This window comes from Rhinatrema bivittatum, chromosome 4 (genome assembly GCF_901001135.1).
Source record: "Rhinatrema bivittatum chromosome 4, aRhiBiv1.1, whole genome shotgun sequence".
NCBI classification, from domain to species: domain Eukaryota; kingdom Metazoa; phylum Chordata; class Amphibia; order Gymnophiona; family Rhinatrematidae; genus Rhinatrema; species Rhinatrema bivittatum.
The window spans coordinates 179,747,031-179,765,504 of record NC_042618.1 but is presented as its reverse complement, the minus strand read 5'-3'; the positions used below and the strand labels follow the sequence as shown (position 1 = coordinate 179,765,504).

General features: G+C 44.7%; 1 protein-coding gene across 2 annotated transcripts in view; it reads right to left on the bottom strand.

The window, feature by feature from the left end:
• Window positions 1-18,474, bottom strand: part of ABCA5 (ATP binding cassette subfamily A member 5) — a 510,372-nt gene that overhangs the window by 76,782 nt on the left and 415,116 nt on the right. For both annotated transcript variants that reach the window (XM_029599288.1, XM_029599289.1), the window contains 3 exons: window positions 16,305-16,419; window positions 16,107-16,198; window positions 15,380-15,555 (listed from right to left, as the gene is read on the bottom strand). In XM_029599288.1, coding sequence (XP_029455148.1) covers window positions 15,380-15,555; window positions 16,107-16,198; window positions 16,305-16,419 — 383 coding nt within the window. The remainder of the gene's footprint in view (window positions 1-15,379; window positions 15,556-16,106; window positions 16,199-16,304; window positions 16,420-18,474) is intronic.

Genomic DNA, 18,474 nt, shown 5'->3' with positions numbered 1-18,474 from the left:
GGATCCGGAGAGGCCCGCTCTGAGCACACCTTCTCCAAAACCAGCTGTCCCGGAATCCCGGTCATCCAGGTGATAATGCCTGGCAAAAGTATGTAACAACTTCCAAGTAGCCGCTCTACAAATTTTCTCGAGGGAAATCAAGTGATATTCCGCCCAGGAAGCAGCTTGAGCATGAGTCGAATGAGCCCGAAGACCCTCTGGCAAAGATTGACCGCTCAAAAATAGGCCGAATTGATGGTCTCCTTGAGCCACCTAGAAATGGTAGTCTTAGATGCCATGTTGCCCCGCCTTGGCCCACTCCATAGCACAAAGAGGCGATCTGAAATTCGAAAACCATTGGTAATCTTCAGGTAGTGTAGCAAAGCCCTACGCACATCCAACTTCCATAAATCCTTAGACAAGGGTTCTCCCCTACCCAAGTCGGAAAAGGAAGGCAGCTTCACCGACTGATTGAGATGAAAAGAGGACACCACCTTGGGAAGAAAAGAAGGCACCGTATGCAGAGAAACCCCAGAGTCCGAAATTCTTAAAAGGCCTGAGTCTCCGTCAGCCGGTGCGCAGAGGCAATCGCTACCAGGAACACTACCTTCAAAGTGAGGTCTACGGAGAGGTTCAAAAGGAGCCGCACACAAAGCTTTAAGAACTAAATTGAGACTCCAAGATGGACATGGCTGCCTCACCGGAGGATGCAGATGCTTTGCCCCTCGCAGAAAACGAGCAACATCAGGATGTGCGGCCAAACTCACGCCTTGAATATTACCGCGGAAAGAGCTGAGAGCGGCCACCTGCAGCCGCAAAGAACTACACAACAAACCCTTTGCCAGACCGGCCTGAAGGAAAGTCAAAATGTCTGGTATCCCTGCCAGAGTAGGGAGGAGACCCCGTTCCAGACACCATGCTTCAAAAACCTTCCACACTCGTACAAAAGATAACGACGTAGAAGACTTCTGTGAGCGCAAAATGTAGTGACAACGGCATCCGAGTATCCTCTGGACTTCAGCCGCTTCCTCTCAAAAGCCATGCTGCTAGACAAAAGCGCTCGACCTGGTCGAAACAAACTGGACTCTGATGAAGCAGGTTCGGCCAGTCTTGAAACCTTAAGGGGCCATCGATGGTCAGATTGATCAGATCTGCAAACCAAGGGCGTCTCGGCCACTCTGGAGCAATCAGAATCACCTCCAACGGATGTAACTCGATGCGACGAAGGATCCAGCCTATGAGGGACCAAGGTGGAAACACATACAGAAGAACATCGATGGGCCAGGGAAGAACCGGAGCGTCCACACCCTCCGCTCCTGTGTCCCGCCGACAAGCGAAGAAGTGCGGAGCCTTGGAGTTCTTGAACGTCGCCATCAGATCCATACTTGGCGTGCCCCACCGAGTGCAGGGAGTCTGAAAGCCTCCTCCGAGAGCTCCCATTCTCCGGGATCTAGAGAATGACGACTGAGAAAATCCACATGTACGTTTTCCATTCCTGCTATATGAGAAGCTGCTATGCTAAGTGCCGTTCCGCCCATGAGATCAACAGACGAGCCTCCAACGCCACTGGTTGACTCCGGGTTCCACCCTGGCGACTGATGTAAGCCACTGTGGTCGTACTGTCGGAGAGAACTCTGCCGCAGAGAATCTGAAGAAACGCCTGTAGTGCCAGTCGCATCGCCCTGGTCTCCAAGCGATTGATGGACCATTGTGCTTCCTCTTGGGACCACAGCCCTGCACCGACTTTCTCAGGCATACTGCTCCCCAACCGTGCAGGCTGGCATCCGTGGTGACCACAGTCCAGTCGGGAACCACTAAAGGAACCCTCTACTTCAAATTGTCCGGAATCAACCACCAGTCCAGGCTGGCCCGTGCAGACTCAGACATCGGTACAGGAAGATGAAATTCCTCCGAAACCGGGCTCCATCGGGAAAGCAACGCGGATTGTAAAGGCCGCATATGCACAAATGCCCATGGGACTAATTCCAAAGTCGAAGCCATAGAACCTAGGACTTACAAGTAATCCCATATCATCGGAATTTGCTTGGTCAACAAGGCTCACACCTGACCTTGAAGCTTGAGCATCCGTTCCTCCATGAGGGACACTCGACCCTGACAAGTGTTGAACAGAGCTCCCAAAAACTCCAACAACTGAGACGGTACAAGACGACTCTTGGACAGGTTGACTACCCAGCCGAGGGCTTTCAATAACTGAAGTATGCGATGTATTGCCTCTCGGAAAAGCACCTCCGACTTCGCCCGAATTAACCAAACGTCCAGGTACAGGTGCACTAGAAACCCCTCCTTCCGTAGCTGTGCTGCCACAACCACCATAATCTTGGTAAAGGTGCGAGGTGCAGTGGCCAGACCAAACGGAAGGGCTTGAAATTGGTAGTGCTGACCCAAAACGGAGAACCTCAGGAACCTCTGATGATCGGCCCGAATCCCTATGTGCAAATACGCTTCCGTGAGATCCAGAGACGCAAGAAATTCCCCTTGCTGAACTGACGCAATGATGGACCTTAACGTTTCCATTCTGAAGCGAGGGATTCGCAGACACCTGTTGGCTAGCTTGAGGTTGAGGATGGGACGAAAAGTTCCCTCTTTCTGTGGGACCACGAAGTAAATGCAATAACAACCCCTTCAAAGTTCCGACTGAGGAACTGGAACAACGGCGCCGAGGTCGATCAGGCGCCGTAGGGTGTCCTTTACTGCTCGACGCTTGGTGGCATGACCGCATAAAGAGATCAGAAAATGTGGACGGACCCAGCGTGCAAAATCTAACCCGTAACCCTGTCTTATCACCGACAGTACCCACTGATTCGATGTGATTTTGGCCTACTCCTCGTAAAACAGAGACAATTTGCCTCCCACCATGTGAACCAAGGAATGGACCGGCCGCACATCATTGTGAAGGCTTTCCACCTGGAGAACTCTGGCCGGAGCCAGGTCTCCCGAAACGCCGTCCACGAAAGGATTGAGAATACGCTTGCTGCCAGGTGGCGTTATGACGAAAGGAAGAAACCGACCCCCGAGAAGTCCTAGGCCTCCAGCCTCCCCGAAAACGAGCCCTGGAAGGGAAGGAACCTCTCGACTTCGGTCTATCCTCCGGCAACCGATGCACCTTATTCTCGCCCAAGGACTGAATTAGGTCTTCTAGCTCCTTTCCAAAGAGCAGCTTTCCTTTAAACGGTAAGGAACCCAGCTGAGATTTAGATGACATGTCCGCCGCCCAGTGGCGTAGCCACAGCAGACGCCTGGCGGAGACAGGCGACACCATTGCTCTGGTCGACGTATGGAGCAAATCGTGGAAGGCATCAGCACTATAAGCTATCAACGCCTCTAAACGCCCCGCTTGAAGAGATTCCTCTTGAGATAGCGATTCGTTAGCCAAAAGCTGTTGAACCCAGCAGGCCTGCCCGCAAAGAAAAATTACCACACATCGCCACACGGATTCCCAGGGTGGAAACCTCAAAAATCTTCTTAAGTTGAACCTCGAGCTTGCGATCCTGTAGATCCTTAAGGGCCGTCCCCCCAGTGACCGGAATGGTGGTCTTCTTCATGACCGCCGCCACCGCTGCATCCACCTTAGGCACTCTTAAAAGTTCCAATGCCTCTTCAGGCAGTGGAAAGATCTTATCCATGGCCTTAGCCACTTTAAGGCCCAAGTCTGGAGTGTCCCACTCCTTGAAAAGGAAATCGGTAGCCAAGAAGTGAAATGGGAAAGAGGACGGTGGACTCCGGAGACCCAATACCACAGGATCCATAGCCCCCAACCTGGACTCTTCCTGAGGGAGGGGAATGCCCAATTCCCCTAAAATCACTGGAATGAGCGGTCCTAACTCATCCTTACGAAACAGACGGGCGACCTTCGGTTCGTCAGCCTTCGCCCCATGAGTCCCCCGGACACCACTCGTAAATTGCTCTGTCTCCCCCTCCACCACCCTCGGGGGCTGAGCAGGAAACTCATGATCATCGGGTTCATCTGAATCCGTGGAGGTATCTGTATCCGCCAGTGGGATTCTCAAAGGGAGGGGCCTCTGGCCTGATGAAGGACCAGGGTCCTGTGCAGTCTTGGCCCACTTCGGGGCCCCAGGTTGAGCGTCCAGGTCAAGGGGTCTCTTTTTGCCAGCCTTCCGGGCCTTATAGGTCTTATGCATCAAGAGAACAAAATCTGAAGACAAGGAGAAGTCCAAGGAGACAGTATCCTCATCCCCTGTAGGGACCTCCCCAGTGGCCAGGCTATCAGAACCAGTGGGCCTGTCCCCTCAGGGTCTCTCTGGAGTGGGCGACAGGCTGTCCGACATGGCATAAGGGAGACGAAAAACAAGGTACCCCCCCCAAACTGCGTCGCAATGGCAGGAAAACACCCCCCCCCCCCCCCGGATTGGAAAGGAAGGGAGAGCAGAGCCGCAAGAAAAAAGAACTGACAGTCCGAAATTTTTTTTTTAAACCAAATACTTGCCGCTAGCCCTCCGGGTCCTGGCCATACTGGGGGAGTGAGCCGGGTTCCCCGGTATCACCCCCAGTAGTGAATGAGCTGGAACAAAGAAAGGGCTTTCACCCAGTACCTTAGCTGCTGCTTACAACCAGGGAGGATGGTCCCCTCAGGACCACACAACCCCCTGGGAGGCGAGAGACTCTGACCTGCAGGCAGTCACTGCGGTCCCAGTCAATTTACTAAAACTGTCCTTTTTTATTTATTTATTTATTTTTAAACTAACTAAACCTGTCACTAAAGCCCAAACTTAACTTAGGCCCTAACACAGACTGTAGGATTTGCACCCCTTCCATCTGCTAGAGACAGAAGAACACTGCCAGACTGTAGGTGGCACCATCCTATATAAGGCAGAGTTTTGTTGATAAACTTCTGTCTCCATCTGCTAGAGGGGGGGCAAAACCCAGGAATCTGGACTGATCCGGGTACGTACAGGAAACATATGTTATGATATATACATATTACATATATTGCTTGGAGAAAATTTTGTAAAATTGTGCATAAATTAGCATGTAAACTATACCAATTTCAAAGTGGATTTATGCGCATAAGTCCACTTTGAAAATTATCTTGGCAAAACTACAAGTTTTGCCAGGATAATTCCACCTGGTATTCGGAACTGAGTAACTTTAGCTGAGTAACATTAGCCGAATACCAGGTGGAATTAGCCGAATACCAGGTGGATAATTCCACCTGGTATTCGGAACTGAGTAACTTTAGCTGAGTAACTTTAGCTGAGTAACATTACTCAGCTAAACTAACATTACTCAGTTAACTTTAGACAGATAAAGTTTTTAATTCTGAACAGGGAGTGTCACTGATGATGTCCTTGAGTCACTGGATCAGGAGATGCTGATCAACTGTATTGAAGGTGGCCAAAAGATCAAGTAGCACAGTGAATGAGTTAGCACCTTGATGTGCATGGAGGTGGATATTGTTTGCAATTGCCAACAGAACTGATTCTGTTCCATGACCTTTCCTGACCCTGGATTGATACGGATGTAGGATATTTAATTCCTCTAGGAAATCTACGAGTTAGAGGTAAACTATTTTTTCCACCAGGCAATAATTGTCTATTTTAAGATCAGCACCAGGTATTTTTAGGATGGGTTTGATAACAGTCTTTTTGAATGAGCTGAGTAATGAACCTTGGGTTAGAATGGCATTTATTATATTGCTCAGCGAGGAGGCTAGGTTAGGTTTCAGGTTACAAATGAATCTTGGGAGAATTGGATCTAATCACAGAGGGCCAGATATTCAAAGCTCGTTTAGTGCTAGATAGCCAGATACAAAGAACTTATCTGGCTATGTAGCGAGCAATGAATATCCGGTTATGTTCTGTGGCCGCTACATAGCTGGATAAGTCACTTATCCGGTTATCTGAATAGCCGGATAAGTTGTAGGTGGGCAGTGGGTGAATTGGGATGGCACTACTTAGCCGGATAAGTTATCCAACTAAGCAGCAATATTCAGCCTTAAGACTGATAAGTTATCTGGGTAAGTTAGACCTGCTTAATAGCAGGTCTAAACTTAGACAGGTATGACTTATCTGCCTAAGTAGTGCTTGCTCCAAGGACATTCAACAGCATAGCTGTGCTGCTGAATATCCTAAGAGGGTCATTAATCAAAATTGTTTTAGGGCATTATTGCATGAATTAGTGCACTAACACACACAATAATGTCATAAAGCATGCAATAATGCATCGCGAAATGCATATGCAAATTTTAAATTAGTAGTTGAGTGGGAGGAGTTTGGGTGGAGTAAATGGAAAAGAGGGCCGGTTAATGTTGCGTGCGATAAAGTAACACACAGTAACGCAAGTTTTAACGCCGGAAATAACTACACTTTTTTTCTGTGCGTTAGGCGTGTGATAGCTGTGCATTATGCGCAAAACGGTATTTATCGCAAATCCTCGTTTGAGAGGGGAGAGGAGGAGAGGGAGAGAGAGAGAGCCTCTGTAGAGGGTCACTTATAATTGAACTTTTTATACCACAGTAAGAGGGGGCATTATGAACATGGGATGAGGTATGTGGGGTGGGGTGGGCTTTGGGGGGCAGTTTTACATGCACAGTCATACATACGAACAGCACAGTTACCAACTGTGAAGATTTAATGTGAATTGAAATGATGAAAGGTAAAAGAAAAGTAGATGTGTACCATGTTCTGTCTAGCTAGCTTGATGCTCTCTCTACCTAGGTGCAATAAAGGTAGGTAGACAGTGATAGTAACAGTTTTCTCTTCTTTTATCTTTCAGCCCTCCAAATCACATTAAATTCTTCACTGTTGGTAACTGTGCTGTTCGCACATATGACTGTGCGTGTAAAACTGCCCCCCAAAGCCCACCCTATCCCACAAACCTCATCTCGAGTTACTAGTGCTCCCTCTTACAGTGGTATAAATAGTTAACTTTTTTGTGAGCCTCTACAGAGGCTCTCTCTCTCTAAAATCCTTTGCGGCTGCGATAAATAAATCAATGTGCAATTATCACGCGTTGCAGTAAATACCTAAACAATATCAGGAAAATTATCCTAACCATGCCCCTTTCTTATCACGGGCACTAGTTTTGCGATATTTATAGCAAAATAATGAATCTAGGTCTAAGTTAGCCGGATATGTCTATCCGGTTAACTTAGAAAAATGGATAGGTTCTCAATATCTATCCCAGAGTGAGTGATTCACTGGAAAATAGTTACCATTTTTCGTGAAGTGATTGTCTTGAAGTCAGATAAAGCAAAATTGCTTACCTTGTAATAGGTGTTTATCCCAGGACAGCAGGATGTAGTCCTCACATATGGGTGACGTCAGCAACGGAGCCCTAGGTGGGAAAGTTTTCTGTCAAAGTTTCTAGAAACTTTTGACTGGCACTGTGGTGCCACTGAGCATGCCCAGCATGCTATGATATTCTCTGCCACAGGTGTCACTCTTCAGTCTGGTATTGTAGCAATGAGCTTTAACAAAAATAAAATAATAAACTATGAGACCCAACTCCGCGGGGTGGCGGGTGGGTTTCGTGAGGACTACATCCTGCTGTCCTGGGATAACACCTATTACAAGGTAAGCAATTTTGCTTTATCCCAGGACAAGCAGGATGCTAGTCCTCACATATGGGTGATTAGCAAGCTAAAGGCTGAGTCATTTTGTATTGAGGCAATAGTTATGTATTGTAGTTGAAATGAATCAGCCGAAGATCACAACAGGTTGGTTGTAGAAGGAGTTGGGTTTAAACTGGAAATAAGTTCTTTAAGACAGATTGTCCATAGGCTGAATCTTGTCGTTCTTCTTTGTCCAAACAGTAATGAGCTGCAAAGGTGTGAAGAGAACTCCATGTTGCTGCTTTACATATGTCAGGGATTGGCACTGAACGATAGTGTGCTACTGATGTTGACATTGCTCTTACTGAATGTGCCTTTACTCGTCCTTGGAGAGGAAGGCCTGCATTTTCATAGCAAAACTGTATGCAATCTGCTAACCAGTTGGACAGAGTATGTTTACCCACTGGTTTACCAGGTTTGTTTGGATCATAAGAAACAAATAATTGATTGGTCTTCCTGTGGACTGCAGTGCGGTTTAAATAGAAAGATAGAGCATGTTTACAGTCCAAGGTATGTAAAGCTTGTTCTCCTTGGTGAGAATGAGGCCTTGGAAAAAAAGTGGGTAAAACTTTGATTGATTCAAGTGGAATTCCGTAACTATCTTGGGAAGGAATTTGGGATGTGTACGGAGAACCACCCTATCATTGAAGAATTTTGTGTAGGGTGGGTATGTTACTAGTGCTTGTAGCTCACTAACCCTTCTAGCTGATGTAATGGCTATGAGGAAGATAGTCTTCTATGTGAGAAATTTCAGGTCACAGGAGTCTATGGGTTCGAAAGGAGAACACATGAGTCTTGTTAAAACCAGATTCAGGTCCCATTCTGTGACTGGTGGCCGAATTGGTGGTTTAAGGTGAGTTAATCCCCTCATAAACCTACTTACTAGGGGTTGAGTGGAGAGCGGTGCATCTCCAACCTTGTTATGGTAAGCTGAGATTGCACTGAGATGTACTCTTACTGATGAAGTCTGGAGGCCAGAGTTTGAAAGATGATATAAATAGTCTAGTAGAGAAATTGTGGGGGCAGGAGAAAGGGTCAATGTTCTTTTTCGTGCACCACAAAGTAAATCTTTTCCATTTTGAAGAATAGTTCTTTCTTGTGGAAGGTTTATGTGAAGCTATAAGTACTTGAGATATATGGGTTGAAAGATTAAGTGGTTGTAATATCAAGCTTTCAACATCTATGATGTCAGAGATAGGGATTGAAGGTTGGGATGGCGCAACTGACCCTGATCCTGAGTTATGAGAGTGGGAGCTACTCCCAGACGAACTGGATCTCTGATCGAGAGGTCTAGAAGTGTGGGAAACCATACTTGTCGAGGCCAATATGGGGCTATGAGTATCATGGACCCTTTGTCCTGTTGGAGCTTCACTAGAGTTTTGGTTATGAGTGGTATCGGAGGATACGCGTATAGTAAGCCTGAGTTCCAAGGGCGAGCAAAGGCGTCCTTGGCTGGCTGGTTCTTCTGTTTGTGTAGAGAACAGAAGTTGTCCACTTTGTGATTCAGATGCGATGCAAAGAGGTCTATGGTTGGTTGACCCCAGTTTTGAAATATCTTGGTCGCTACTGAGGGATCCAGTGACCATTCGTGTGGTTGGAATTGACGACTGAGTCGATCCGCCACTACATTGTGAATGCCTGGTAGATAAGTTGCCCGGAAATGTATTGAGTGATTTAGGGCCCAGGCCCAAATCTGTGCAGCTTCTTGACAAAGGAGATACGAGCCCGTACCTCCTTGTTTGTTGATGTACCACATGGCTACTGTGTTGTCTGTTTGGATGAGAACAGTCTTGTGTGAAAGGCAGTCCTTGAACGCATGCAGTGCATAACGTATAGCTCGAAGCTCCAGGAAATTGATTTGGAAAGTTGCTTCGAGTTTTGTCCAAGTTCCCTGGGTTTGGAGATTGTCTATGTGAGCTCTCCAACCCAAGGTAGATGCATCTGTAGTTAACGTTATCTGTGGGACTGGTTGCTGGAAGGGTAGGCCCTTGTGCAAATTGTCCTTGTTTATCCACCAAAGTAGAGAGGAACGTAGTTGGTGGGTTACTTGAATTGGAGAATGCAATGGCTGAATGGCTTGGATCCACTGGAATCTTAAAGTCCATTGAGTTACCCTCATGGCTAGTCTTGCCATAGGAGTGACATGAACTGTGGAGGCCATGTGGCCTAGTAAGGTTAGAAACTGATGAGCTGAAGCTTGCGTGTCTGAGTGAATCGAGTTTGCTAGCAAGGTCAATGTTTCTGCTTGATCCTTGGGTAGAAAAGCCTTTGCAAGGACGGTGTTCAGTTCTGCTCCTATGAATTGGAGCAGGTGAGACGGTGTGATGTGGGACTTTTGATAATTGATGAGAAATCCCATGGAGTGAAGTAGAGCAATTGTCTGGTTGAGAGAAGTTATTGCTACTTGTTGAGATTGACTCCTGATGAGCCAGTCGTCTAGGTATGGGAAGACATGAACACCTTGTTTGTGCAAGTGTGCTGCTATTACTGCCAGACATTTTGTAAATACTCTTGGAGCAGAGGCGAGTCCGAATGGCAGTACTCTGTATTGGAAATGTTGATGACCCACCATGAAGCGCAGGTATTTGCGATGAGGAGGGAATATTGGAATGTGAGTATAAGTGTCTTGAAGATCCAGAGAACAAAGCCAGTCTCCTTCTTGAAGAAGTGGGAGCATGGTGCCTAGAGAAACCATCCTGAACTTCTCTTTCTTTAGAAATTTGTTGAGATTTCTGAGGTCGAGGATGGGACGTAGGCCTCCTGTTTTCTTTGGAATGAGGAAGTAACGGGAATAGAATCCTCTGCCCTGCTGAGTCCGAGGTACTAACTGGATTGCCTTGGCTCTCAGAAGGGTGGATAATTCTATCTTTAATTGATGTATTTGAGATTTTTGCTGTGGACAGAAAATCGGTGGGAAATCTGGTGGAATGGAGAGAAAATTTAGTTTGTAACCATGGGCAATTATAGAGAGTACCCATTGGTCTGTTGTTATTGTTTGCCAGTGTTTGTAAAAGTGTGATACTCCTCCTCCCACTGGCAGATGTATTTGAGGATTTAAAATTATGGCTTGTTCTCTGGTCTGACTCTCAAAATCCCGCTGCTGGACCTGACTGAGGTGGAGGTTGCGTGTGAGGAGGTCTAGGTTGTCTTGATTGTGAGTGTTGTTGTCGAGGCCTAGTAGATCTGCCCCTGGATGTTTGTGAGTAGTATCTACGTGGCCTGTAGTAAGAACGCTTTGGTTCCCTGCGGGGCAAGCGTCTTTGTGATTGTGTTGAAGTATCCTGAGGCATTTGGGATAGTTGACGTAATGTTTCAGTGTGGTCTTTTAGCTGTTGAACTGCTTCTTGGACTTTATCACCGAATAAATTGTCCTCCAAACATGGTAGATCCACAAGTTTTTCCTGGACCTCAGGCCTGAGATCCAAGGCCTTGATCCATGCATACCTTCGAGCAGTAATTCCAGCTGCTGCAGTCCTGGAGGCAGTGTCAAAGCTATCATAAGCTGCTCTGACTTCATGCTTTCCTGCTTCTAGGCCTTTGTTCACTATGGCCTGTGCTGGTTCTTGAAACTGTTCAGGTAAAGAATTTATGAATTGTTCCATCTGCTTCCATAAATCTCTCTGATACTGTGTCATATACAACTGGTATGCAGAGATTTTGGAATTTAGGATTGCTGCTTGATACACCTTTTTTTCCCAATGTATCAAGGAAGCGGTGATCCTTGCCTGGAGGAGTTGAAGAGTGAGGACGGACACGTCTTGACTTTTTCTGGGCAGATTCAACTACCACTGAATTATGTGGTAGTTGTGCTTTTTGGAAGCCAGGTGCCATCTGAACCAGATAAGTGGAATCCACTCGTTTGTTTACTGGTGGAACTGTAGAAGGGTGTTCCCAGATCCTGTGTTGCAGGTCTAAGAGCACTTCATGAATTGGAATAGCTAAAACCTGTTTGGGTGGATCTACAAATTGTAATACTTCTAAGAGTGTGTTGTCTAGTGTCTTGTTCTGTTGACAGCTTAAAAGGTATGGTATCTGCCATGTCTTGAATAAAACTTGAGAACAATAGGTCTTCTGGTGGGGACTTTTTTCTGGGTTCTGGTGGAGAAGGTTCCGACAAAGTCCTCAGAAGATGTATTAGTGTCATGACTATCCCAGGAGTCATCATCATTATCCCTATAGGGTAGCTTTGTGATGGACTTGGGTGGTAGATGTAATCCTGATGGACCTGGTAATGGGTCATCAATGGGATGTGGAAGTGTTTGTTTTTCTGGTTGCTTTGGTAAAGTGTCGATGACAATTTGATACCATTGCAGTAGACGCTGGAAGAAAGCTAGATCTTGAATTTCTGGCTCTTTTTGCGGTGTTTGTGTCGATGGAATAGCCGCCGGAATCGATGTCGACGTCGAAGGTTGTCGTCTCGGTGTTAAAACTAACGTCGGCGGAGTTATTGGTATCAACGTCGAAGAGGTCGATGCATATATCGATGTCGACACCGTTACTAAACTGGGTGTCGACGTCGAGTCACCATTAGTCCTCGGTGCGAAGGTCAACACCGGCATCGGTGGTCCCACCGGCATCAGCAAAGTTGCCGGCATCGATGCAGGGAGCATCGGCATCGACGAGCTCGTCGGAATCCATTGTTTCTCCATAAAAGCCTTCAATACCACTTGTCTGATTATATCAGACAATTCCGGCATTACAACTGATGATACCAGAGCAGTTGTAAGCAGTGGCGGAGGTTGAGGTATAGGATCCGATGCAGGGCCCTGCAAAGGATCAGGAACCGGAGATGGAGGATGAGGCCCAGGCGCCGATGTTTCCTCAGTCCGTGGCCGCTTTGCCATCGAGGGTTCCTGGGAAGCAGTTTCGGGCATCGATGGTCGTCGATGTCGATGCTTGTGTTTCAACTTTTGAGGATCGATGGATTTCGTCGATGACGATGACGGCGATGAAGGATCCCCCGACGGCCCCAGGTGAGTTTTTTAATTAACAAGCGCTTAGTCATTCCAGCCGGAGACGACTTCGATGACGCCGAAGGAGATGGAATAAGTTGAAGCTGGAAAAGATGCTCCATTTTTTCTAGTCGAGTTTTGCGACTTTTCGGAGTCATCTCGGCGCATTGTGGGCATGTATTAACCTCATGTTTTTCTCCGAGGCATAAGACACATTCGGTGTGCGGGTCGGTAATCGACATTTTTTGAGCGCATACAGGACATTTTTTTAAACCTGTAGCCATATTTTCTAGTCGACGGCCGTCGAAAAGAAACGGGAATTCGCGAGAAACATTTTTCTTCAAATGAAGAAAATAAGAGATAGAGGTACTCACCGGCCGGTGAAAAAAGTACTTCGAGAGGCTTGTGAGAGAGAATATCAAGTAACTTTGACTATACAGTCAAAAATGTTGTTGAGAGAATCTCAACGGCTCCTATCCCGCGATGCCTACAGCAGCGCGGAAAGATGAAGACTGAAGAGTGACACCTGTGGCAGAGAATATCATAGCATGCTGGGCATGCTCAGTGGCACCACAGTGCCAGTCAAAAGTTTCTAGAAACTTTGACAGAAAACGTTCCCGACTAGGGCTCCGTTGCTGACGTCACCCATTTGTGAGGACTAGCATCCTGCTTGTCCTGGGATAATGGGATCAAGTATGGTGGGAATTGAACAGAATTTGTCTGTGTGATTGTTACATTCATGGGTTGATTTATTTATTTATTTATTTATTTATTTATTAACTTTTATTTACCGACATTCGTGAAACACATCATGCCGGTTTACAAAGAACTCAGGCGGGAATTACAATAAAACAATATAACAATATAACATTAATAACAGAATCAAAATTCAGAGTACAAAATGAACCGAAAAAGGAGCAATAGCAAAAGAGGAATAATAAAAGAGGGGAAGGAAGGGGGAGGGGGAGGTAGAGGAGGGTGGGTGGGGCGGGTCAAGGGGAGGGAGGGAGGGTAGTGGTAGGGGAAGTGGGAGGGGGATGGGGGTGTGGGAGGGGAAAAGGCATATCTAGATGAAGTACAAAACAAAAGATAACATAGAATAGAGGGAGACTATGTACAGTAGAAATATGTACAGGTACTATTAACTTAAGTAGTACTACGGTGGAATTGGAAAAACCGGCCATGTTAGTTGGGCAACGGTGTTCACTAGGATATAGATTATTTAACGGGAAGCTAGGGGTGAAAGGGAGGGAGGAGTACCGGGGGAGAAGGGAGAATTTGTGTTAGGGGTGTGTATATACGGCCGTATATGCTACCATGTGCAGTTGTTTGAAAGTTATCCTCTTAGTATTCAGCTCAGGGGCACACTTTACGGAGTTGAGGCAGTGGGGGCTGGGTATTTGGCCAATATCTTTTCTTTTTTGTTTTTTAAGACAGGGAATTGGTCAGGGAGGGGAGAATTGGCACCCCCTTGACATGCTAGTTTTTATTTTAGCTATCCAGATAACTTTAGGACAGCAATTCTTTTGCTGAATATCAGCACTAGCTGGATGCATTTTAGCCACACCCATGGAACACTCGCTGCGCTGCCTCTTTTTATTCAGTTAAAATTTAGCTGTTGAATGGGGAGGAAATTTTTAAATGCCATGTTTTCTCCAGCTAACTCCAAAAGTAAGCCGGACAAATGCAATGAATATTGACCACATACTTTTTAAAATAAAAAAATATGCATGTTAAGTCTCAACCCTGCCTGGACTCCACCTTCTGAACACCTGTCCCTCTACATCTTCTGGAACCTCCTTTGTTTGGAGTGCTTCTCTTTCTTGTGTATATGCATGCAATTTTACATGCATATTATCACACAGTTTTCTAAAAGTTCACTACTTAATCTGCATAAGTCACTTTGAAAGTAACCTTCCCCCTAGGGCCAGATAAAGTAAGTAAATATTATTTTATTTAATATAGTACTTGCTGGTAAATTATTTTGACTTGATATGAGAACTTTTTTTTTTTTTTACCAACTGACCTTATAAACCTACATGATCTATTAATTAAAATAGGTTGTTTAAAATTTTAAAATATGTTGGCTCATTTAATATTACAGTCTGCTTTTAAAGAATGGCAAAGCATAACACTGGTACTAATTGTTAACACGTTAAGAGTCAAAACTGTTTTGAACATAATCTTTCTTAGTCCCTTAGAAGAAATGCTAAGGGACTGATGTACTAAGCTTCCCACAGACATCACATGAGAAAAACCTTATACAGAAGATAATTTTCAAAGGGATTTCTGTGGGTGAAACAGTTTTATTTGTAGAAATGGTCTTTTACAAATAGCCTTCCTGGTATGCAGGTAAATGTATGCACATATGGCATTTTCATCCATGTGTTTACCTATACTAAGAGAAGGCATTTCTGGGGGCAGATTGGAGAGGGGTTTGCACTTATGCACACATCTTATTTATTTTGTTTTATATCCCATCCTTCTGTGAACACCCAGAATAGTTTACAAAAGGCACATAACTGCAAGCCACACAATGCATTTACAGAAGTATGTATGTCAAACTTCCCAAATAAATCTGCACAAAATTTGGCAGGTTTAATTGCATATGGATAGTTTTGATAGGATCATTTTCAAAAGGGAAAGTAAGCAGATACACAAACTATCTGTTTGAAAATTGGTGTAGCATATGTGTATGTCTGCCATCTAATTTATGCAGGTTTTTGTAAATTTACTACCATAATGCAAAGTCAAGGAAATATTTTTTATTTTGCAGACAATATCAATTCAAAACCAGTTAGAATAAGACTGACCAGTAATTGGTAATTAACTTTTCTAATGTGGGGAATCTGGTTACCGTGTTATGACTTCTTTTGTTTCACTCTGGCTCATTCCTTTGATGGTGCTATAAATCTCAAGATGTTCTTCCAGGGTGATTTCAGGCCAAAGTGAGTTTACCTGTGGACAGTATCCTACAAACTTGATGGCGTTGTTTTCTCTATGGCCTCCCAATAAGTTATCACCCATAAACACCTATGGGATGAAAAAATATTACTCAAGGTCAATGAAACTGAACTGATGCAATAAAATACTCTGCCCCAGCCTGATGGCCAACTGCACTGCCAACTGAGAGACCACCAGCTCAGAGAAAATAGGGAACAATAGGAAAACTATTGAATCTCAAGATTTAAAAATGTCTGATGAAAGGAAGAATGAAATAGAGGGGAGGATTAACAGAAGGACAAATATGATTGTTGTCATATATAGTAAAAGACCAGTAAAATATTACATCGTATTGATATACAATACAAGATCATGTACCTTAACATACGCCAAGGATGATTCCTGGGCATTCTACTAATTAAGTACTAATGTTAATGAATGCAGAGGATACTGCTAATCAATTTGCACTAAACCTACGATCCTTGCAAAACTACTGTCCCTCTTGTTCAATTATTAAGAAAAAAGGAAAATGTTTGAAAATAGAGGAAAACAGCTGATCATCTACAAGATGAAAAAAGAATATATTTTTATCCAAAACACTGCAAATACTGTGAATACAACCTTTCTTTTACATTACGTACCTGTCCGGCACTTGGCTCTGTATCTCCTGCCAGTATGTTGATCAGGGTACTTTTCCCAGCTCCATTGGGTCCCAGCAATCCCAGAATTTCCCCTATGACAAGTCACACACAGCACATTACACGAGTCACTACTGAATCAAAAAACCACTTACTTCTGAAAAACAAGATTAGCTCAATGTAAAGTAATATAAATCTAACCTTTTCTTACACAAAATGAGATATTTTTAGTTGCAAATTTCTTTATTTTCCTCCCAAGAAAAGTTCTCTTTTCATCATATTCTTTAAGCAAATTGTTGATCAAAATTGGTGGTGTCTAGTAAAAGAAAAGAAAATGGTTACAAGCAGCTTAATAATTGAGAAATGACAACTTACCTGATAATTTCCTTTTCCTTAATATAGATAGATGTGTTCAGAACCAGTGGGTTATGCACCTCTACTAGGAGATGGAGATGGAGCAAACTGACCACACAGTATATATATTCTTGCATTGACATCAGCCTGTCAATATTCTCTTCAAAAGCAACTGTGGACAGACTAGCAAAAACTTGATTAAAAACAGATAACCGTTTCAATACTCAGCCAACATGAAACACAGAGCTCTGACAAGAAATACATTAACAATAGTCTAGGGACTGGAGTCACACTTACCAGTAACTCCTGGAACACATGGTCACCCAGGAGGACTATAACACAAACATATGGCAGCCAAGGGTGGGAAGCTGAACCCATCTGTCTATATTAAGGTAAAGGAAATTATCAGGTAAGTAGTAATTCTCATTTCCTAACACATAGACAGATGGGTTCAGGACCTGTGGGTTGTACCAAAGCTACTCCCGAATAGGGTGGGAGGCTGCCTGTGGTCCAGTCAAAACTGCCCGTGCAAAGGCTGTGTCCTCCCAAGCCTGCACATCCAGATGATAATACCTGGAAAAGGTGTGTAAGGAGGACCATGTCGCAGCTTGGCAAATGTCGATGGGAGACAACAACCTAACCTCCGTCCATTACACTGCATGATGCCTAGTGGAATGAGCCCTAACCTGAGTAGGCAACAGCTTTTCAGCGGCCATATATGCAGCCATGACTACCACCTTAATCCAGCAAGCTATTGTAGCCTGCAAAGCCGGCTCTTCCTGTTTACCTCCACCATGAAGGACAAGCAGGCGATCTATCTCTCGGAAAGGCTTAGAAACCTCCAGATACGCCAAGACATTTATTTTGTTTATTTATTTAGTGTTTTTATTATACCAGCATTCATGACAGGTATCACATTATGCCGGTTTACATTTAACAAGGGGTGAAAAACACAGAGAAATACAAAAAAAAACTTTAACATGTGCATGGTTAGAAATATTGCAGTTACAATAAAACAGGGAAGTGCACAATTGGGAGCAGAAGAGAAAGTAACAGAAGAAGTTTAACCAAGAGCAAATTATTTACAATGTTGTAGAATTAATGTAGTGAAGGAGATTGTTAACAGTGTGTTGGTGACATGTGTCTTGACATCCAAGGGACGCAACAGGGAATATTCCTCCACATCTCTTTCTTTATCCAGAGACAGCAAGGAAATGGACTGAATCATGTGAAAATCTGAGATCACTTTAGGCAAATAAGAAGGAACAGTACACAGTTGAATTGCTCCTGGAGTCACCCGAAGGAACGGTTCCCGACAAGACAAAGTCTGTAGCTCAGAAATTCGACACGCAGAATATATCACCACCAGAAACACCATTTTCAAGTTTAGTAAGCACAAGGAAAGAGAGCACATTGGTCAAAACGTGGGATCCTCCAAAAAGTCCAAAACCAGATTAAGACTCCATAAGTGTAATGGTAACTGCAAAGGAAGGATGAAGATGTTTCACTCCCCTCAAGAAACAGGTCACATCAGGATGAGATAATAAGGATTCACCATTCACCTGACCCCTGAAACAGTGCAGTAGCCAGACCAAAAGGCAACGCCCGAAACTGATAATGGCACCACAACACCATGAAACGCAGAAAACGTTGGTGCTCCACTTGAATGGGAATATGGAGGTACGCCTTAGACAGATCCAAGGAGGTCAGAAATTGCCCCGACTGCATGGCTATTATCAATGAATGCAAAGTTTGTATGTGAAAATGAGTCATCCACAAATTACAGTTGATCCCTTTGAGATCCAGGATGAGATGAAAGGTGCCCTTATTCTTGGGCACAACAAAATAAATGGAATATCGCCCTGTATTTTCTTGAGACGTGGGTACTGGAATCACTGCCCTCAGACTCAGGAGCCTTAACTGAATAGATGCCACTGCCTGCTACTTTTTCAGGGAGTGGCAGGAAGACATCATGAACACATCCCGAGGAACATTACAAACCTCCAGCGCATATCCT